Source organism: Actinia tenebrosa, unplaced genomic scaffold, assembly GCF_029948245.1.
Source record: "Actinia tenebrosa isolate PJP-AT-01 unplaced genomic scaffold, QUT_ActTen_1.0 PGA_scaffold6__47_contigs__length_16458017, whole genome shotgun sequence".
NCBI lineage: Eukaryota > Metazoa > Cnidaria > Anthozoa > Actiniaria > Actiniidae > Actinia > Actinia tenebrosa.
Window position 1 is genome coordinate 371972 of NW_028292583.1, and position 23822 is coordinate 395793.

The 23822-nt window shown below is 33.2% G+C and overlaps 2 protein-coding genes and 1 long non-coding RNA gene across 4 annotated transcripts in view; 2 read left to right on the forward strand and 1 right to left on the reverse strand.

Moving 5' to 3' along the window:
- Nucleotides 1-662: 662 nt before the first annotated feature.
- Nucleotides 663-22390, reverse strand: LOC116289109 (uncharacterized). The gene is made up of 4 exons (XM_031695996.2): nucleotides 22338-22390; nucleotides 2682-2766; nucleotides 1561-2005; nucleotides 663-1202 (listed from the first exon to the last, which is right to left on the reverse strand). The coding sequence occupies exons 3-4, from the start codon at nucleotides 1921-1923 to the stop codon at nucleotides 990-992; spliced, it is 576 nt and encodes a 191-aa protein (XP_031551856.2). The 5' UTR covers nucleotides 1924-2005; nucleotides 2682-2766; nucleotides 22338-22390; the 3' UTR covers nucleotides 663-989.
- LOC148905767 (uncharacterized) lies at nucleotides 2024-4942 on the forward strand. Its single transcript, XR_016121505.1, has 2 exons — nucleotides 2024-2176; nucleotides 2990-4942. It is a non-coding gene; the product is annotated as an uncharacterized LOC148905767 (long non-coding RNA).
- Nucleotides 14638-23822, forward strand: part of LOC116289094 (1-phosphatidylinositol 4,5-bisphosphate phosphodiesterase beta-1) — a 39561-nt gene continuing 30376 nt past the window's right edge. For both annotated transcript variants that reach the window (XM_031695983.2, XM_031695984.2), the window contains exons 1-3: nucleotides 14638-14796; nucleotides 15115-15192; nucleotides 15500-15568. In XM_031695983.2, coding sequence (XP_031551843.2) covers nucleotides 14704-14796; nucleotides 15115-15192; nucleotides 15500-15568 — 240 coding nt within the window. In that variant the 5' untranslated portion in view covers nucleotides 14638-14703. The remainder of the gene's footprint in view (nucleotides 14797-15114; nucleotides 15193-15499; nucleotides 15569-23822) is intronic.

A 23822-nucleotide genomic window follows, 5' to 3' on the forward strand; every position in this document is an offset into this window, starting at 1 on the left:
CCCTAAAGTACAGTAGCTCGACCAGTAGCTCGCTGTCGCCCGATATGGGAGTGAGCGTTGCGTGACGACACTAGGTAATATGGCCTGTTGCAAAAAAACGAGGGCTCTGCTGTGGCACATCTCGAACCCAGATCCTGCGTTCCTCTGGCCTGCAGTAAAGAACGAGGGCTCTGGCATAATCCCATTTTTTTGAGAAACAGCAAAAAAGAAAATGAATACAAATCCAAAAAGAATAATTATATCAGATTTATTTTTATTTATTAAAACTAATTACAATAAAAAGAGTTGATAAAAGTTTTTAAAAAATCATTTAATTATCAATAAATTTATTTATTCCATATGAAATTTAATTCATTTTAATTCATATTTTATATTCATTCCTTCATTCAATCAATCATTCACTTCATCTCAGTCAATCAAAGAAATAAAAACTGAGTTTGAACTAAATAACGTAAAGGTTTTAGAGAATTTCATGATTAAGATCTTTAATCTAGTCTGATATCTCCCTCAAGTTTTTAAAAATTATTAAGGTTGAGTTCATAATGTATGGCAGAGGGGGGGTGGGGGCAGGTGAAATTTAGGGGGGATCGGAAAGATTTTTACCAGTAAAATTGGGGGGTTTGAAAAACTTTTTCAGAGAATTGGGGGGGGGGGGGGGGGGATGCAAAAGTTTTAGAAGAAGCTACAAGAGATTGCCCTGGGGGATAGTCATTTTTTTGGGGATTTCAAAGGGAGAGGGGGGGAGGGCTCTTAAGAATTTTTTTGTCATTTAAAGATTTCACCTGCCCCCCCTCTGCCATACATTATGAACGCAGCCTAATTGCAGACTGTTCTTTGAATGACAGTCGTTGAAATGCTAGTCAGCGAAGGATACATCAAACTTTGTGTGTCACACTCCAATCATCATTCATTCATTCTCATTTATTAATATTTATCCATCCATTCATAAATAATAAAATCATGCAACTGTCATTGTTCATTTATATGTATCACTTGCTCATGCATGTATTCAAATATCTAATGCACATTTGTTCATATTTTTCAATCGGTTCTATTGGAAGATCTTTCACTTTTGCTTCATCGTCCCAGTACCTCATTCTAAGAAGTGCCTTGAAGACAGGAAGTCTTTCAAATTCTTCAGCTTCTTCTGGTGTCATTGGACCTCCTTGATAAACAAGAGTTCCCTTGCTTGCATCAGACAGCTGTTTCAGAACAAAAACAATGTATTAATGTGAATGGAAATGACAATGGAAATGAAAGGAGAAGAGGAGAAAAAATCAATAGGGACTGGAGAAAATAAGAAAACTGGATAAAAGGGTTAAAATGGGGGGGGGGGGGGGGACGGGGAATTTGAAGAATAAATAGATAAGAGATTGATGGAAGTGTGTTGGGGGGAGGGGGGGGGGGGAGATTAATAGCAATGGTCGGTTTTTGCTGACTATATTTTTCCCATTCATAAATTTAAACGAAAAACTAACAGTTCTGAATTACAGTGGCATATTAAAGAGTGGGGGAAATGTTTAGCTTATATAAGATAAAGAATGAGGCAAGCTTACATACCTTATCATAATAGTCGTCATACTTATAGACCAAGTATCGTTTAGCTTGCACATGACCCCACACCATCTTCGTCACAGATTCCTGAAACCCCTGATCTTTGAGGTGCTTCTCGCCAACTTCATCGTGGTTCTGGGTCCCTAGATTACCCATCCTTGGAAGACTTTGTTCCATGCCAATTAAATGTCCAATGTCGTGGAAGAAAACCCCCAGAATCACATCATCGGGGAATCCTTCCTTTTCTGCTAACATTGCACACTGTGTCATATGCTCTATCTGGGTTACTTCCTCTCCTATATAATTCTCACGACCATATTTACGATAAAGATCAAAGATCTTCTTGGTAATTTCCACAGATCGCTCCATTTTTACTCATGCGTGACAGGAATATTGCGTTACATGAGTGTCATCTTTCTAGTCTTAGTCTTTCTCGACTTGTGAGAAACGCCTGTCAATTTTCATCAAAGTCGATGCAAAGTTGGGTAAGTACTTCATGTATGCCTGATTATGATGCAAAGTTGACAGAGAATTTCAAAATGGACTTCAAAAGTGAATTTTCAAGGCTTGAACCAAGCTTGAGAATGCGAATAAAGCGTGTTTGTGTTATATCAGGTGTTTGGTAAGTGATTTTAATTCAAGAAATGTGTTTAAATCTCGATTTGTAAGTCGCTCAGTCAAAAGGCGCGAACATGTTTTACCCATGTCCACAAGCTGGGGACCAAGCTGGGATGATATTCTGCTTTCGTATTGTCGTTAAAACTGTTGTAAAAGATATATGATGATAATTTCGACAATATAACAAACTTAGATGGTCAAAGAATCCCATCTATGAAAGCATCACCCTAATTGGAGGTTATATGTTCAAGTAATTAAACAGCCATTATATATGAAGCATGTATTTCTTTTGCAATGAACAAGGGAATAGAGCTACCTCATGTATTAAACCAAACAAGTTCAGATAATTTGCACAGTTGATACACTACATTCCACACCCCTAACTGCTCCATGTATGACTACATGAAATGGCACTATTCCATAATAAACTTTAAGGTTAGTCACTTTACTTTAAGGTCACATGAAGTCCTAACCTCTACACCTTCCACAGCTGTGATCTTAGGACTTACCATCATGCAATGTGTGTACAGTTACTTATTGGTTCTCCTCTGATATGCTTTGAGGCATTTTCTCTGTGTTCTTCAATTTCCGTCCCTCAGTAAATCAAAATATTCTCATTACAATTTTATCATGGTTTCTAATCATAAGTGTTTTATGTTTTACCCTCAAACAAGGGTATTTTAAACAAAAATCCAACACCTTATCCCTGCATCACTTTCCCATTAAACACTATTTAATCTTAGTGCAGTTCATTTTCCATTGCATATACATGTAATGCTACATTAATTTTGATGTAAACTTTTTTGTGTGTGAACAGGTCAGCTTTTATTCTTGGCAGCGCTACAGTATTTTATTTCTCCAAACCTTACCTGGACAAGAGAAGAAAAGAAAGAGAAGCACTATTAGCTAAAAGTAAAGGTGGCAATGACGACAATCACAAGTATGTGTAAGGGGTTTGTTTTGCCATGGAAACATTGAATCGTTACCTTATGAGTAGCTACTAAGATGACAATGTATATGAAGGTATGGATTATAGTACCTAGCTATTAATGTTACCATGGAAACCTGCTATATTTTATTTTGTGCAATAACAATGGAAGTATAGGTGAAAATATGGATTTCACATTCAAATGTATTGAACTTATACATGGAAAGATCAATTTTTCTTCACAAGAACCACTGGAGATAGATATAGGTATGAGAGACAGTGCTGTACCTCAGGAATTTATTGGTTGTTGCCATGGAAACACCTTATTCACTCTCATGAATAGTGGATTGGTATTCAAAAGATATATGTGACTACATGTAGTTATTGGATTTGAAAAGGCATGGATGTACGGGTCTGAAATAGGATATACTATGTACTTATTGACTGAGTGGGAGGGCCGTACGGGAAAATATTTGGCTCAAGGTGATGCCGTACAGACCAAGCGCAGCAAAGTCCGTACAAATGACCGAGAGCCAAATATTTTCCCTTACAGCCCGACCTAACTCAGTCAATAAGCATTTTATCATATGACCCTTACAAAAAAAGCAATAAAAAATAGAAGAAAGAAAGAAATAGTAAATAAAAGCTAAAAAAGAGAAAGCGCACGGATTCGAGCAGGGCCGTACCCATCCGTACGGCCCTGCTTGCTCAAAGCTGTCCGGCCCCCATCACGTGACTTTTTCCAATGGTTTTATTAGAGCGTGCGAGCAGGGCCGTACAGGTCATATGATAAAGATTGATATTATAAGTATATATGTACAGTATGCTTGATACCGTAGAAACCTTTATTTTGTTATATCTTACAAAGGTTGGGTGTCCTGTGGTAAGCCCAATAATAGAACTGAGTAAACAAATTGTGATATTTTTTCCCTTTTTCCCCTTTCTAAACAATGATTTTATTTGTACTCCATCAAGTATATATTTTGTCTTGAATAGGAAATCTAAGTTCCAAACTGGACTTGAAACTGTAACCTTTCATTGCTTTGTTGACTGTGCAAACTAAACTGGGTCTAGTAAACCTATAGAAATGATAAAAGGATAAATTTTACACTGTGAAAAGATGAAAAAGCTTACTGACGTTTAGGACGCTAGTCCTTCGAGTTCTACTTTAGTTCAGTTTTTTCATCTTTTCACGGTGTCAAATTTACCCTTTTATCATTACTGTTTCACTAAAACACTGACGCACCTCACTCTAGTTTTTAGCTAGTTATACCTACTATAGAATATAGACTCATTACAGTTCTCGACAGCTTGGATTAATGTTTGCAGTTTCAGACCACATGTCATTTCCTTGAGAATAAGATTCTTTGTTCTTTAGTAACATTCTAGAAACCTCCTCTGACTCATACAAAGAATATTTTCCCTAATGGAATGACATGTGGTCTTAAATGGCAAAACATTTCACCCAAGGTGAATGAGTTTAAAGAATAAACTGAAATTATTTTGACTTTATGCAAATTTTTTAAAGATTATAAAGTCAAATAAATACTAAAAATAATTTGTACAACAAGTATAAGCAATGTATAGAAGGGGCCTAGAGGAATTAAATAAGATTTCAATACTTAAAAGTTTGCTTGTACCAAATGTATATTTTAGATGTTAAGAATATGTATTGCTAAAAAGAATACTGTACAGAAGAAATAGCGTTAGTTGGTGTTTACAAATAATCATTGTGATGTTAATTCGCCAATCATTAATAAAAATTTATAGTTCTTATCATAGGTTTTTTTGTTTCAAAAACCAAAATAATAAACCCAGTATTGTCGTTTTCATCATATTTTTTTATTATTGGTAAATCGCTATTTGTAAGAAAATCCAAATTTACAATCCAACCTTCTATGGGCAAGCAAACCAAAAATGTGTGTGGTGCAAATGAGCGTTCGGCTGTCCTTCAATATCTATGGACATTGTTCGTGAGCCCGACCCCCCCCCCCCCCCCACCAATATTGTTGCACTTGCTACAGCCCTGTTAATAAAGGAGCACTAAAGGCTCAGCTAGTATAACTTCTCAGCTCAACCAGGTGGTGTTAAAAATAGTTAAGGTCAAGTGCTGGGTTATACTTATTCTAAATTTTCAACTTAGCTTTGTAAATTCAGTACAGGGAGGACAAGAACGAATAGGAGATACAAGTTCTTAAATTTACAAAATCTTTAAAAAGAAAGTAAACTTAAGATGAAAATATATAACTCTTAAAATACTCATATCATGGATCAGATGAGCCATTGAAGAATGTCTTTAACACATACAGACCAGAATAAAATCCAGTTTTTTGTTAAATAAATATTTTTTAGATTTCTGACAGCATACCTTGATAGCCTTTTTGAATGCATAGATTAAGTAATATTTAGTAATTTTCAAGTAGTTTTTCCAGTAAATAAGAGGAAGGAAGACAAACCATACTTAATTATGTATCATTGTCAGTAAAAAAATACTGCAGTTGTACTTTAGTGAGATGTTCAAAATAAGCTAAGCCAAGTTTGGCTTAATTGTCTAAGATAAGTAATAAGATAAGAGATGGGAAAATCCTGGATTTGCCCCGGTATAAGCCAGGATGATTTTTTCATGAAATAATTTATATTTTCTTTTCATTAAAAGATAACTTGGGATTTTTAATCTGAATCATAGGAATCATTTATAACTAGATGTATCTTCTGCATCTTCCTCTCTCTCTCTTTCTCTCTCTTTCTCTCTCTCTCTCTCTCTCTCTCTCTCTCTCTCTTTTTCTCTCTCTTCGTCAGCCCAGTGCAATCTTGAAGTATCAGTTTTGGCACTGTGTAGTTAGAGCAGCCTGGATCAGTCAAGCCCAATTCAAAAAATTGAATCAATGGCAGGATTTAGAAAATCTGTATATTGATGCAAATTTTCTCATATCAGCCAGATTTTTCTCAGTGTAGAGCATTCAAATTGGGCTTGAACCAGGCATCAAACGATACATATTTTGCTTCCCAATACATTCTGCCAAAGAATCAAGCCAACAAATTGCAGCATTTAGCCATTAATTCTGATATTTTTAAATTTAAAGGAAAAGCATAATTAACGCATTGACACAAGTCTGACTTTTCAACATCGAAGAGGATGACCAGTTTGAAGTTTTTAAAACGATTTAAATTAACAATCTACTTTATTTGAAATGTCATCTTTTTGGGTATTAAATTCTTAGCTCAACTGTACACGTATCATTGATGAAAAATCAAAAGAATTCAATGTTTCAAATTATGTGTTCAAAAGATAATGGTATTATCCATAATAGGCATAGTTTTAATTTTTCCCCCTCCATTCTAATTACTTTACTTTTAATTTTTTTAGATTTTCAGGATTTGTGTTTGGAGTTAAAATTAGAAAACATATAATATATTAGGAAGCATCTGTTAAATTTCTTTTTTATATTTGACATTTTTAATTATCATCACTTTAATTTAATCATCAAAATCTCAAATTTTCTTTTTCAATTTAAAAAAGAAGTACACAGATTTTATCTCATAGATGACCTAAAAATGAAATAGAATTGTCATATCTTATTAATTACTGTTTCACATCCAGAGGCATTTTTCCATGATTATGAATAAGAATTCCTTAATTTTACTATTCACACCTTTCTTTATTTTCTAATTCAAATACATGTTCTACGATTTTCTGAATTACTGACAGCTTATTACAGAAATCGAAATTTTAAAAATATTTTAAATCTAGATTGTGTGAGTGATTTTCATTAATATTGTATCTTTAGACTATAGATTATAGGTTTTCAAAGGCCTCGCAAAATTTTTTCTATTATTTTGTAGGTATAAAAATTCAACTTTTCCATGCTAGAATGTACAACTTTATTTTGACCCCTTTTAAATTAAAAACAAAAATCAATCAGTCAGTTTGTAGACTCACTGTTAACTGTTTTGTTTTCTTTCTTTTTCAATCATAATATGTTTTAATACATTCATAGTTCTGTAGCCTGAAATGAAAATCTAATATTTATTAAGTATTTTTTATACCCCCTGAATAGTTTATCTAAATGAATGTCTCCTGCGAGAGCTCGTTTTCAATTGCACTAAATTTTCACTATGGGAAGTGTGTGTTATTTTATTTTCTCATAGATCCAGAACCATGTCATAAAGAGTTTTTCTTTTTGAATAAATATTGCATTTTATCCAACTGTGTTTTTATGAATCTTTGATGATGATTAAAAAAGTACATGAGAATAAAATAATAATGTTTCCGTATTTGAAAAAAATCATTAATTATTTTTTCAACATGTCATATGGTATTTCAATGGAAAATACCTTGATTATAAAGAAAGTTTTATATTAATGACTATAATTTTCGACTTGAATATAGAGTTTCTCGAGCTGTGATTGGTCAAGTGACTGGTGATTCTGAGACAATAATCATTGCTGGAGCGGTGATTATGAGGTTTCCAAAAGTTTGATAGAGCAGAAGTAATACTAAACTTTTTTTATCCTGAATTTTGACTTTTCTGTGATATTCAAGTCTAAAATTATATTAAAACAATTATTCTACTCAGGCACAGTTATTATCGGTGGAATATTTACCTCGCCTCTGAAGACTCTGGGTTCGGTAAATATTCCACCAATAATTACTTCGCCTTCGGCAAATAATTCATGTTAAATAATAGTGATTGTTATCTCTCAGTTAATCAAACAACAAGAGGATGATTTAAAGATTTTTCATATTGCTGAATGATATAAACACTTGGTAGAATCATGGTGTATGGGTTAACCAAGTGCGTCATAGGTTTCCAAAGACACGACTACTAGCCGAATGAATTTGCATATCGGAATTTGAATCTGACACTTCCCATAAAACAATGGTAAAACAAAGGATTGTGCAGGGTCACGCTTGAAAAAAGTGAACAAAGACATATAACAATAGGTTTCATAACTATTCCTCTCTATTAACTATGGTTGGAGCACTATTTTTTGCAACATAATTTTCAAGATCAATGTTTCTTGCTTTTACTCTATTGATAAATTTTTGTATTTCTTGAACACAAACAGTTTAAATTAAAAGTTGGGAAATTGGAAAATAAAAATGAAAAAATGAATAAAAGTCAGGGATATTTTCATTAGAGATATTTATTCAAGTCTAAATCATTCTCTTGATTCCCCATTGATAATGATGATGACAATAATTATATGTTAGTAATAAATGAAATAAATATAGATGATGATGATGTTTATGATAATGGTAATGATATTCATGATGAGCATACGCTTATTTCAATAAAGTTAGTCACCTGAAAAGCTATAAAGCAGAGGCTGACAAGAATTATGGGTAGATTCATTTCACACGTTCAACCGCTAGATAACTGTTCATGGACTTGCGAATCTTTTACCATTTACAGTCTCACCTTTTCTTAGCATCATCAAGCTGCAGTTTGTATTATAAAAGCTTTACCTGTTTGATATAAAAAGTTTCCCATGATGCTAAGTGATCTCAGCTTTCTAGGTTTTTGGTGACTATTTTTATTGAAATAAGTGTAAATAATATAAAATAAGATTTTCTAATAATGGGCCCCTGGCTAAGCAGCTGCTAGAAGTAAGAACAACACTGAACATTGATTCTACAGCTTTGGATAAAAACCTAAAGGGGCACTTGGATGAAAATGGATGAAAATTGGAAATGACGTTAAACTTAAGATGAGAATATGTGGACCGCATAGCACTTATGAAATACATGAAGATATAGGAATATAGATAAGTTATAGTGCTTGGGACAGCGAGGTCAGAAATTAATTTTTCCGAATTTAATTCCAAGGGCTTCTCCCGGAATAACCTCGTTCCCAAGCACTATAACTTATCTATATTTCTATATCTTCATGATGTTAAACTTAGTTAAAAGTATCTGTATGGCCCCATTAGTAGCCAAGCAACATATTTTCTTCGCAGTAAAATGTGTTGGATAAAAATTATCAATTTTATTCAGCATATAAATTGTAAGTAAATGACGTCATTTACTCAACCCTATTGTTCTTTTCTCTTTTAAACCAAAATTTCTCAACTGTAAGTGGCTCCCAGGCGAAAATTTCCACCGATCTGGTTTGCATAATCATAATTGAGTCAAATTATCCACAAATGCTTCAAGTATTCGGACTTTGAAAAATTGGCATTTTCATCCAAGTGCCCCTTTGAACAAGTTATCAATAGACTTACCGGGGGAGGACTGGGGAAAGAGGGAGCACCACCATATGTTTTTACAGTACAAATGGGGCTTTAAATTAAGTCTTTTATTGCGTCAAATTGGCCGCATGCTTTTGAAGATGAAATAAAGTTTTTAAACTTCCATTTTTATTGACACAAAGAAACAACTCACTGGTTAGATTAAGCCTCGAATCATGGGAGAGACGTAAGAAACTCGACTCGCTTATAACAGTTTATTTACTATATTTGAAAAAAAAAATTTCCAAACTGTGTCGCACTTGAACGATTTTGTAAACCCTTATCATTTTAACAGTGTTCATACTACCCATTTTGAATTATAACTACTATGGGAACAATTGCAATCTAAGAAAAAACATTTTCACGGATCATACAATTTTTCGGGTTTTTTTTCTGCCTCTTTTTAATGAATTCACTTTTCAAGTCTCAGACATGACTTGCTTTTAATGGTAATTTTGAAAACAATTAGTTACAAAAGAAGATTACTAGATAATAGACTGTTAATGGTGACGAGACTTTTCTATGACAACCGTATTGGCTTTGGCTTTTTAAGGAAATAGAGTCATTTACTAGCATACACATACCCATCGTTTGGACCTTGAAAAGGAAGGTCTTTTTGTCTATAGCAAGACTTGATCAGCAATAATAATCAGCAATCTTATTTATGTCATTAGTGATAAACATATTATTGTGTATAGGGGGAGAGGGGTTGGGGGTGGTGGGGTTCATTCGAACCATCGAAACATCGAACCACCCCTAGCGACGGGCCTGGTAGAGATGGTAAATAAGTTTGACTCGTGAATTTTGAACTATAATCAGATGTGTAAAATATAGTGTAGTAATGATTTCTGTGCAATAAGAGGACTGCGCAGACAAATGTTTGTCATTTGCGCAGACAAATGTTTGTCATTAACTCATCTTATTTTAAATGAAGAGTACATGGTAGGTGCCATCCGTTTAACAAAAGTTCTTACAATAGGAATTACCTAATAGGCTTGTATTTTAGTGTCCGCGTCCGCGAAATAGAGGTTCTTTTTACGATAAATATGTGAAGAAAATTTTGGGACCTGAGCTATTATCCGCTCATTAAAGGATGTCCGTTAAATAAGGGTTCGATATATGTATACTTAAATACCAATAACGTTAGTCACCTAAAAACCTAGAAAGCTGCGATCTCTGGGGATTGTGGAAAACATTTCATATCGAACAAGTGAAAGTATTTATACAAACTGCAGCTTGAGGATGCTCATAGGACATGGACTGTAACTGGTAAAAGATGCCAAGTCCATCAATAAAAATGAAAACGAAAAAAATGTAAAATATATCTACCCATATAATCCTTTCTGGTCTTAGCTTTGTAGCTGTTCAAATACGTGATGATGATGAGTCCTTACTGCGACACCATGTTCGGGTTAATTATGATTCATAACGAAATTGGTCTAAGCCGAAGTAATTAGTTAACTTTTGATGGAGTACTTACCTAAAATTAGGCTCGTCTGGGGCGGCACCTCATTAAGTATTAATTAAAACACTCTGTTTTCTCCTGCCCAGGGCGGATAAAATCTTTCAAATGCTACGGTCAAGTTAAATTTTTTGATAGGATAATGTTTTGATTAGGAGGCTTTTAGGCTAGGTCTTCGAAAATCAGTTTTTACTTAGGCCAAACAAAAAAATAAAAGCGTGTTTCCTGTTGCATGAGAAAAATAATTGGGGTCGGTTGGTGTTTTTTTTTTTTTTTGTTTGTTTGTTTTGTTTTGTTTTGTTTTAATTTGTTTTTGTTTTGTTTTTTGTTTTTTGTTTTTTTACTGATACGATGAACTACTTAAGACTTAGTTAGAGACCGTCTTCAATGGCGGCCAAACAAATATCAAATTTTACATTTATTTTTCGAATTCACTAGCAATGTTCGAGCGAATGTCGATGGGAGGTTTTACCGCGCATGTCAGGAATGACGACGGGAAAAATGGCCCGAAGTATGTAGGCTTGTAAGAAGTCACATTACGGCTTATTCCCAAAATTATTTTTTATCTCTACCAAAGTAGTATTAAAGTTTTTGAGCGAAGGAATGGCTACCGCGTTTGCAACGCCATGTTACGATACAGTGGCAACACTATGTCGCAACAACAAAAAAGTTACAAAAAGTTTAAGGTGTGAGAGGGGGGGAAATGCTGGATGTATCGAGAGATTGATATTCTGAAGCTAAATTTTATCTTTTCTCTCGCTGTAGCATTGTAAATCTCTTTAACCAAGCAAATAGTCCCCTTCACAGTACACGGCGCCATCTTGAAAGGTAGCCATGCCTTTGCATCGAAGCGAGACAAACGGTGAGCATGCAATGATAGAGACCTTTTCTAACACCTTGGACAATTATTCACATGTCTCTATCATTGCAAGCTCCCCGTTTGTCTCGCTTCGATGCAAAGGCACGGCTACCTTTCAAGATGGCGCAAGGAAATGTGAAGGGGACTATATTACAGTAAATCATTAGTAATTAAGAGTAGCTCTGTTGTAGATGTCTCTGTTGTATGCTTTGGATACACATCTACCTAGCCTTCGTAGCCATGCTTTTGATGGGCCTGGGGAGGGAAAGGGGAGGCCTTAGCCTGCGTGGCGTTCTTTTGTTTTTTGTTTGTGTGTGTGTGTGTTTTTTTTGTTTGTTTGTTTTTTTGTTTTGTTTGTTTGTTTCTTTTTGTTTTTGCTACGCTACGCTGGCTAGGGAGCCATTTTAACGCCACTGATTTTTCCCAACTCGCCAGAAGCACCGTCCGGTTTTAGCAGATATTAGTTGTAAGCAATAACCAATTTGAATAGGTTTAAGTGAGAGCCCCTGTCTGCATAAATGTTGGTATCCCATCAATTTTTGTACTAGGGCACTCCCACGTGGAAGTAAGCGCTTCCTTATGAGGGCGGTTAGTGATGGGGCAATTGAGGTACCGCAGCCAGAAGGCTTCTGATTGGACCTTCTGTTCCAACGTCTAGTCGTCTCCTTTTCTTTCATTAATTTTGAAATAAAAATTCAAATTTAGAGGGAGTTTTATTTTTGATTGGCAACTCTTTTAACTTTGTTGCCTGGTGCATCCGAACACTAACTGGGTCTTTAAGTTAGCAGGTTATTAACTTTGGGGCATCTATCTTATTCATTTTTTCAAATGAGAAAGGCGTTATTGGTGAAGAATTAAAAGGCAGATGGTTTGGATGGGAGCCAATTACTGCGTAATTACTTTTGAAAGACACAGACCCTAAAATGTCCAAGTTTCATTGATTCCATAACTAAGAGAACTTTAGTTTTTTACCAGTGATATTCAGGTGTTGTGACATGCCGAAAACAACTTTATGAACCGTAAAGTTGTCTTAAAAGCCTTTGAGTCATGTCATTTAAACAAACGATGCTAACGAACAGAAGTAATGTATATGACCAGGAAATTGGCGTGGAAATCTATAAATAATACCTAATGAAACAATAATAAAAACAATAATAAATAAACAACTTGATAATAATCAAATGAATAATTTAAAAAAAAGAATAAATAATATCGACTTCATGAAAAGAGAGAAAAAGGAAGTGAGAAAGAATGCAAGGGAAATAGAAAATATATATATATAAGAAAGAAAGAAATTAGGAAAAGGTATAAAAAGACTAGCCTACGTGCATCCTCAAACACAAACCATTAGGTTCGTAGGCTAGAGAAGGCGGGCATAAAGGAGAATGACAAGGAACAGGGCAGGAAAAAAAACCATACAGACAGACAGACAGACGTGTAAGAGTGCAAAGCATATATCCGTAAAATTGTTTATATATTCACTAATCGACTAACTGTTTCAAAAAATTCGCCTTTTTTTTACATTTAAGTGTGCATTCTGCTCTCAATTTCCATATGTGGTTATGTTCGTGGGTTTTTGGTCGTTGTTTTAGCCGTTCGGTCTAATTGGCCTAACCAGGTTCTTACACATAACTGGCTGTTTTTGTTGTAGCTGGAATATTTTGGTAATTTGAGTTTTCAATTCAGTACTTATGTTACCAGGTATATCTCGATAATGTTGTGGCATATAGTATTCTTATTTGCGGTTCTGATCGCCTGCCGAAATACTAAAGTTCTTTTTTTAGAAATTATGCATAAAAGCCTAGATTACAAAATTAACGTTTTTCGATCTTGTCACTTATTCAAGACACACTTAAAGCGTTCTTTATCAAAAAAATGCACAAAAAACGTTTGTAGGCTTGGTGATAATAGTCGCTATCTCCATACAGGTGTGGAAATTTTCCATTTTCTTATTTTAAGCAGTAGATAATTCTCGAAACTCGACAGCAGTCTTTGAGGTCTTTCTTTTTCATTGAACAATGACTAGACTTATTGACAAACACCTTAAAATTATGAACAACAATGCATTTTCCCAAAGATTACGCGTCCCTTCGCAACTGTAGTGCGTTTAAATACTCTAGCCGGAATTTTTTTCCACTTGCAGTGAAAGAGTATATTTGGCAAAATATATCAGATAATTTTTTATCTGTTTTTTTTTTTTTCTCAGGCATATTCCGGCAGTTCTCAAGTTGATTGACTTCATTTTTATGCAAAAACATGGAACAAAAAAAAAAACATGAAAAGTTAAAATATATGTAAAATGTATATGGATATAAACGAGGTTGGCATCTTATTTTAAGTTCATCCCACTCATAGTTATAATTATTTGGAATACTGAGTTATTCATAAGTTGTACCCGTTTGAAAGGCCGCTTTATTTTACCCACAGTTTGTTAGAATCGCTATCAGTTCGCCCACCGCCAGCCATCATAGAAATTATCAGGACTTTGTTCTCATATATTCAAGGAAATTAAATCGGGCCCTTTTCAATTCAAGTACTACCCCAAACATATCAAAATAAGATTTTTTGTTTACATTGTTTTTTTCGGCGTGGGAACGAGTTCAATATTATAACGCTCAGTGGAGTCTGTATTCTATGAGAGTCTATAAAATATACCGATTTTTTCGATAGTAATTCCTAATCTTCTTAATACGATATAAGAATTCCTTTTTTCCGCGTTAAAAATTCTTAATAATGTCAACAGTGGCTTCGATATTACATTGCTATAGTAATCACAAATAGATATTTTTAGGCATGTAAATTTTCGCTTTGAGGTTAAGACTGCAGTCTTCTGTTAAAGAGAATAATACTAATAATTTCAACTGGCTGTTCGTTCGCCAATTTTCCGTAAGGGGTTTATATTTTGTGTCATACATACATATGTACGAATTCCTACCCTGCCAGGTTTGAGCCAATCAGAAGGCGCGCTCTACCTCGGGATATATACACAAGGGATGCCTATTTGAACGAGGCAACTAACTGCTAGACCTTAGCTCACACACAGTCCGTAATATGGCGGGCGGAGAAGTGTACTTCGAGAAGCTAAGGCCGCCAGAGGTTGCCGAATGTTTGACCAGAGGATCCACATTTATAAAATGGGATGATGTAAGTATTCGATCGCTTTAAACCTTTCGAATTTACTGCACATGTTAGAGCAAGGTCTTCGTGGAGCTATCTTTGTTTTGGGTCACAAGGATGTATCCCGGGTTTCTAACTTAAAAGCATTTGTACAGTTCTCTTCAAATAACCTCACTATCTCAAGTCATTGTTTAAGATTTCTCTCGGGTTGATTGTTGAAAGGCCGTTTTCCGATATGCTGACGTTTGGCTTTACGACGGCCAGGCCAGCCCTCAATTTTATCGTGTTCGCTTTGCCTAAACAGATCCCCTAAAAGTGTAAGTTTGAATGTTTTGTTTCTCCCAGGACTCTACAACCGGCCAAAAATGTGTTGTGAAAGTAGATCAAGCTGGTCACTTAATCTATTGGAAAGCCGAAGACAAAGTAAGCCTTAGTATTGGGTATAACAAATCGCAAATCTCCGTGAAAGAACTGTTTTCTTTGAGCACATGTACACTCGGGGCAACCTTACTTCCCGAGCGCGTACTTAATAATTGTACTACTTGTTTACTAGTGAAACTAGCTCTCTTCTTAATCTCCAGGAATAGGGCAGCTGTGTTTTTATCTATTCCTTATTCTTGTCAGAAACGCTATTTTGTTTTCAGCGCATTAACTTTTTTATGCCGGTATTATTATGGAGGAAGACGTTCTCTTTCGGGTGTTCATTTTATTTGAATGTCTTTTTCCATAGGAGACAGATTTTTTGGAGCTAACTTTCATTCGTGACATTAGGACAGGTAGATCGGCTCGAATGCCAAAGGTAAGAATCTTTATCTAATTGTTCTGTACAATTTGCTACTAACGCAATACGATAGATTTGAGAGAAAAACTCGTCAAAATGTATACTAATAATAATATATCGGTTCATTCAATCGATTGATGGAAATGGCCAACAGTCGAGTTTTTATAAATGAATTTCTCATCCATTGATACGTTTATTGTATTGCACCTCCGTAGACTTCTGATTGCTAGGGAAAAAACCTTTGCTTTTTGGAATTTCAAGAAATTTGAAGTGGGATTCCTTCGTCGGTTTCTTTTATTTTCACTCAAATGCTTCCTACATTGCAAATTATGTACCTTTTACAAAAACTCAACTCATCAAATTCGTAAAAACACCAACGTCTTACAATGACCCGTCATTTGAATTACAAATGAAGAAAATGACTTATGTGTGTGTATAATATTTAATGCGGTTTGCAGGATTGAATTTTATTTTTATGTGATTCACTAAAAACTTCGCTAAGATTTTTTGTGTTTTAGAGTAAGATAATTTGGAAATAGATTTTCAATTAAGGCTCATTTCAATGTCCTTTTCCTCCTTCGTTTAATTTGGATAGAGCACGTCGCATTTTTCCATTTTAAGTTAAACAGAATGTATTCAAAGTTTGAGTTTTAATTATTTATTGATTCTTTTTGTTAGGACTTGCAAACAATTTTCATATTCATTGTTCCTAAGGAAATTGTTCCTTTGTAAAATCGTATGATTCTGCAGCTGTAATCTCTCATGTAATTCTGGAAACGGTTTGAAATTATTCCATTGGTTCAGATAATTTATCTTTAGCTATTATCATTTTCGATTCCCAATTGCCTTTTCTATCCAGCAGTTAAATCCAGAGTACCCTGAATTATTTATTGCAAGTCCCTTAAGCAGGAATTTTAAAAACGACAGTGAATATATTATTAGAATCGGAGTCTTGTGCCCTAAACGTCAAATGTAAACATTTTTATTTCTTTATTTTTTGTGTCGATCTTTTTTTATTATTCCAATCTAAAGAATTCACAGAATCTAAAAAAATAAATTCCCCTACCTCGAAAAAACTGTAAATACAAACACATTTACGAAAGAGGATATTTTTGATGCTGTTTTAGTGTTTTGTCACTAGTACAATCTTACCTAGATGACAGCTAGATTTGAATTAGGTAAATAGATATCAGAACTGTGGTATGTCTAACTCCAGGTTCTAAAATGACTCAATGAATTTGACCAACTTGTCATTTGTAGCATGTTTTAAAAATTTTTAGTTGTCAAAAACCTGTCCCTGCAGCATGCAGATCTTTAGCATCAGAAATACCATAAAGTTTCATATAAAGATCCCAAACACCTCAAAATAAATAAAAAATCTATAAAGATGTTATTATTTTTTTCTGTACAAATAGGAATACATTTATTGAATGAATTTTGTGAAAATAAATTAATACTTTGCTAATGTTCTTAAAGACCTAATTTTGAAAATGCTCCAATTTTTTAAATCCTCTTTTAAGATAGTAATTCAAATTAATCTATGTTTTGGAACCTACATTGGTGATGCCAACTATAACATACTGTGTGTTAATTATTATTCATGATAGTATGGCCCTTGCATAGTCAAGTGTCATTTGAATAAGAATTGTTAGGTGTTAGAGATATGTAAATTTGCTTGCATTACACTCCAAAATTGTTGACATAACAACTTTTTCTTTCAAAGCCCTTACTATAACTCTTAACTTGTGTTTGCTAACCAGACCCTGGTCAAAAAGCCTGCTTAACATCACTCAAAAAAGAAGATAAATGCTTAATTTCTATGTATTTAGAGTCAGTGACAATCAAGCTTATTGCATTTTTGGGAGATGTTTACCTAGACTGGTCAAAGGGTCTGAGCTTAGTACAAAACAATATCTATAAGGTTGTACATGTTTGCATTCTTGTTTTGTCATGTTGGGGTCTAGATCTGTAGCATGGCAATTAATTATTTCTGTCATTGGCACCTGGGGCATTTTTTTTTTAAAATCTCACCTTATGAGACTTATGAATAACAACACCATTCTAGATATTGTATATATATTAATCCATCGGCATTTTCTTTTAATAGCATAATATATGGTATTGTGTGTTATAGAATTTTCTAAAATTTTGTTATCCTATGTGGGATGGTACAATAATTTTAAGGTTGAGCAGATGTCGACGTAACTCAAAATATCCTGGCCGAAATTTATCAGAATTAAATGTACTACCCATGATTTTGCTAGTTTTCACAGTTATCATTGTGGTTAAATTTGAGATTTTTTTTGGCTCAATCTTCCAAGTTGTGTTTATTTATTGCATACTAATTATGAACTGTGTATTCTATCTATATACCTTGGTTTTGGCTAATGTTGCTTTTTTTCTTTTTTGCTCTGATATCGAAGGCCCACAATTTGGAACATATCAGTTACATATGTTTTTCATTTGACTTCTTTGCTCTAGACATACTAATTTTATTCTTGTTACTTCCTGTTTTTATTTTCCTATATGCATTGTAGAAGGAAATAAAGCATACAGATATAGCAATCAGTAGACTGACATAGAGGTTCTCCACACAGTTAGCAACGATTAAGAAAAAAAAAGAACAATGGTTCAAAGAAATCAATATTAACAATATTCAAGATTCATCAATTTTAGAACGATGCTAGAATCTCAAATCATGGGAAATAATGATTTCAATTTTTTTTCTCATCATAAATGACTACAAAAGTTTTAATGTATGTTTATGAATATCCCTTTCCACCCCTGAGAAATGTAATGTGCATTAGTAGTTCTATAAATTGAGATGATGATACCGTGAATGACAACTTAAGAGGGTAATATTAACTTGATATAATATAAGTTACATTAACAGGTCTGAGAAGCTTGTGATCCTCATGTCAAATTGAGTAGTCATCAAGCTTTTTGCAGATATGTTTGGAGACACTTTCTGTTATGCAAACTACAAATAGTATGAATAAGGAGGACAGGTTAAAATAGAAGTGGTTTCATGCAGCTATGTTATGGTGGAAACAATAGGGATTTTCTTTAGACTGTAAAGAAATGTAAAAATGTTGCATTGTTGATCTAGCTTCCCTGCATCATGACACCCAGCCTTTATTGAGCAGAATTAGTTTTAAAATTTATTTATAGTTGAAATAGCATCATCTATAGGCAAAGTTTAGGCCAACAATACACACCTTATAATACAGTACAGAAGATAAATCAGTTTAGCATTGTTAGGGCATGATGTGGTAAATCTTTGTCAGTCATGCTTAAAATGAAATATTTAGCCAAAAAACAAATTCTTTATTGTGATACATATAATACAAGTTAACTAACCTAAAGTTTTTTTTTAGAATTGAATTGTCATTAGCAGTTGTAAAAGAAGGTCATTATGGCTCTTAACATTGAACAAATTACCCATAAATTATTATTTTATTTACAAAAATATTCTAAATATAATTTTTAAATATTTTATCTGTCACAAAAAAAAAATATTATCAAAACTTCGTTTCAATTGATGACATTAGCCTGAAGAAAATATGACCATCAATAACTTTGATATTTGCATTTTTTGTTATCTACAATATAGTTTACAATTATTTCAGGCTCATTTTTATGACAATATCCATGAAATATTGCAATATATTTGCTCATGATATTATAATATTGGTGTTACCGTGATTAGCAACTGGTACTGTTGATATTATGAGAGTTAGGGATACCGACCCTGAAAAGCAATCATCAAGGTTAAAGACATCGTCTTAGTATATTTTGTTGTTAGAAATTGCTATGGAAATATGTTTTATCTGATAGAATGTGCTGATTTACTGATGAGTGACTCTTGACATTTTTATTGTCAATAAGAACTAATAAGGCCATTAAAAAATCATTGGTTTTTTTGGTATTAAATTTTAAAATTCTTGGTAGAGCCCTATTTTTTAGATTCCTAACTGATAATCAAAACCTTCATGCTTAATTATTAATGTGTGTTTTTAATAAAAAACATTTAATTGAAGAATTTTTTTATTTTTATTTTTACATTTCATATGTTTTAGTCTTAATATTTTGTTTTGGTTATGTTTGTTTTGATTTAAAAGCAGTGTTTTGTCTTTTGATTTTGACTCTATTCTTTGTCCATTGTCTAGAGTTATAAGACATTTTCTGTTTTATTTTTTATTTTTCCTAGAAAAGGTTGTAAAGTCTGGTTATATAGTTTATGCTTGAGGGTTTGATCATGATAACGGAGTAAAATATAAATAATGATACTGTATCTACATGATTATGGTTATTCCCACATCTGTTTATAAGATAGGTATGAATACACAATATACTTGATATAGGCATATCAAATTTGAATAATTGTTTAGAGTTTGGTGAAGTTTTGACATTGTGTAGGAAGCCATATGGAAGGCGGTCTACATGCTCCTCAAAATGTAAATGATTATTTTTGGGTTGATGACAGCGAAAAAACTGATTTCACAACAAACCGTTGAAAGTTCAAAGAATATCAAGGATCATTGACAGTTTAATTCCAATTCAGTCTGTGAGCTAACCATGCACTGTAAGCAGTGTTTCAGAGTGTGTTTAAACTAAAGTTTGGTTTTTGCAATGGTTTTTTTTTTGTGTGCAGATGTTCTTAGCAATGGGGTAGCTGAGATAACATGATAGTATTTGGTAGAAATTGTAAATCAAAAGAATCCTTGAAAAATTGAAAAAAAAATTTTTTTTCCAAATTAATTTTTTATCCCAGTGTTGTAATAGTTGAATGTGATTGAGAAGAAAAACTAAACTAAAATACAGTGAAATAATAAAAAATATGGCATACCATACAAGTTACAAATTAAAATAACATCCCGTTTCAAACTTTGCCCTGAAATATTGCAGAATTTTCTAGGATAATTATCTTTATTAGGATATCTGGATCTGTGCTCTTTATCTGTTTCTATTTTTAATTAGCTCTAATGAAGATATGAAAAATTAAACCTATTTTAAAATATTTCTCTATGACAATAAACTCTTATTAAGGCTGATATGCTTTCAGTGTAAATGTTTAATGAAGTTCCTAAAATGCCAATTATGAGGCAAATTCCAAAAGGAAACATTTCAGAAACACCTAGAAATTTTGAACTAACAATAGTGAGTTGACAAACTCTAATCACCCGACTTTTGAGTCTAAGGATTGAATTGTAAACCTCAGGGGAACAAGGGAAGTGGTTAAAAATAGTCTCAACTCTTGATTCCCAAGCATTAGATGTCCAGTTTTTGGTAGCAATATTGTCGGTCAGAGACGCTTACTTTATCTAGAGTTGCATACTATTTCTCTTGACATCAACCTAAAAAAATGTTTCACGTACACTGGGTTTGTAACTTGATGGTTTAGTGGTTACATGTTAATTAAGAACAGCTGCTACTGAAAGGAAATTTTTTGAATTTTTCAAACTGAGAATGAATTGAACTTGTTCTCAAAGCTGGTAAGCGCAACAAAAATGGGAAAAATTTTGAATAATTAGGAAAACATTAAATTGGAAAACCATAAAATAAAATGATTGATATTAGTTTAAAGTATGTACTTCTTTCTGTTAAGTGTTCCTAGTTTTATACCATTCTAAAAATTGTATAAAAAATTGAAATAACAATCACTTTCTAAGTGATTGTTGTTTCAATTTTGTGCTCAATTGGTAGCTTCTTCAGAGAAGGTAATTTGCAATGCTAATCTATAAGTTCTTGTTTGAATAGTTTGTCATAACTCAAAAAGGCTGTGGTTGGAATTTTTTTCACCTTGTGACATAAAAAGTTTCATGAGGCATATTATTTTTCCATTTTAAAGCAGATGTTATTTTCTTTAGTATGATTTTGTTTCTACAAAGATTAAAATTATGAAGACTCTTGTTTTCGAAAACAACTTACATTGTGGTCAGAACACAAAAAATTGAGGTACAAATAAATTATATTTTTCTAATCAAATTTAGATTGTTCTTTATGATCAGGATCAACCGAACCACATTCTGATATCCATCCTTCTGAGATAGTTCAGTCATTGAGTATTTTTGATTTTTTCTCGTTAAAATTTTATCCACCGATCAGTTAATTTTTATCTCAATTTTTACATTATCTAAAGAACCTATCTCCTAATGTTCAAACACTTAAGGTATTAAAATAGCTACTTGTGCCGTAAAACTGCTGTAAAGTTACTCATATCGTCATTCTAAAATGCACTTAAGGCTTAAAGAATTAAACATTCAATTGATATGTAATAGAAGATGTAGGTTATCTTTACTTCTCTTATCTTGTTATTAAATTATCGAAAGAAATGTTTGTCTATTAGACATAGAAGCTAGAGCCTAAGACTAAGAGGTTTAATGGACATTAGCTTCTTAGTAATGTTTTACATCCAGCATATTCTGCCAGGGTGCATGATACGTCATAGTTGACAATAATTTCTCATTAGCTTCTATTGTTAAATCAACCAGCATGGTGGCTGTTTCATTGTCATATACAGCCAATTCAAAGAACGTCGTCATTGACCGGCTCAAGCCTACGCGACTGGACCGAAAGGAATATGGGTAAAATTCACTGAAGTGGTTAAATATTCGTTCGGAATTGATTGTTCCTGCTAGTAATAAGATAATAATGGCGAGAAACAATCGATCAAATGCATGTCTTTGAGTTTTGGGAAAGAAAAACAAAGTAGTTATGATTCAGTTCACAATTTCGAAAATATGAAGGCATTAAAAAGATGTCTCCTTCAACACTTCCCACTCACCTGCAAAGGTTCATGCTGTAAACCAGGCATAACTAGTCAGATAAAATTATGGATTCAACTTGGCTTCAATGATTGCTGCCCAGAGTTCCTTTCGGTCCAGTCGCGTAGGCTTTATTTGGTTGATGACAACATTTTTTGAATTGACTCTCAAGGGAATTGGAGTCACAGTGTGGTTGATACTAATTGATCTTAATACAGTGTATTATTTGCAATACTCAAGTTAAAATTTATTTTCAATTTCAATGACTGAATAAATGAATAGATGGAGGAATGGATAACTGGATGATTAAATGAATATGAAAATGAGAGAATGAATAAATAAATGAATCAATGAATCAATGAATGAATGGATGGATGAATCAATGAATGAATGGATGGATGAATGCATGAATAAATGAATCAATGAATGGATGGATGAATGAATCAATGAATGAATGGATGGAAGAATGCATGAATAAATGAATCAATCAATCAATCAATGGATGGATAAATAAATAAATGGATCAACCAATCAATGAATGGATGGATGAATGCATGAATAAATAAATGAATCAATCAATCAATCAATCAATCAATGTGGATGGATGAATAAATGAATTAATGAATCAATCAATCAATGAATAAATGAATGAATCAATCAATCAATCGATCAATGGATGGATGAATGAATCAATCAATGGATGGATGGATGAATAAAGGAATGAAGTACATGTGAGTGAATGAAATGTTTATTAATTTACAATAATCAAAAATCTAACAAGTTCATATCAACTGATTAATAACAATGACATATTTAAAGTCTTACATAGAGCTGCATAAATTTGGAGTGTTAAAAAGAACCAAGAAATCCTTCTTGAGGAAGAAATGCAACTTGGCTTCAGCAAACTACGTCCTTACTTACCCCCATTATAAATATACCAGGTTGTCAATTATATATATAATAGATATAAATTACTAGTTCAATTTTCCACTTGACAGAAGTCATATTGTCTCTGCAAAGATAGAAATGTTTAATTATTGTGGTGGGCATGGGTTGGTTTTTTAATATAACAGCTTGCATAGACACAATACCTTGAGTAATACAATGTTCAGTAGCTAGTTTTTGATGATTTCCTAGAAAAGATTTATTAGAAAAATTTTGCATAAATTCAAAGAAATGAAAAATCTTAACTTTAGTTAATACACACTGCCAAAATAAACCCTCTTAACTGGTTTTGCTTGATGTTTTGAAGTTGGAAATCGTGTAGCTTGTCAATAATTGTCTACTTACGCAATTAGGTAGTGATCTCAGATTTCGTCATATGTAATCCAGCATTTCATCTAAAATGGATTTAATGTATTTTGAATGATACGCCTTCGCATGCATGAATGCGGTTTCTTTTTGATAGTGTCTATGATTGATCCAGTAGTCAACTAAGTGGGTTATTGTTGACAGCACAATTACTACAAGCTTATAGTTTATTTACTCTTTGCCTGACTGCTTAG

Bases quoted from the DNA above. Each gene is read 5' to 3' on its own strand.
- LOC116289109 (XM_031695996.2), bottom strand. From the start codon at position 1,923: ATGGAGCGATCTGTGGAAATTACCAAGAAGATCTTTGATCTTTATCGT. The intron at 1,203-1,560 runs GTATGTAAGCTT...GTTCTGAAACAG, and splicing joins ATGACGACTATTATGATAAG to CTGTCTGATGCAAGCAAGGG.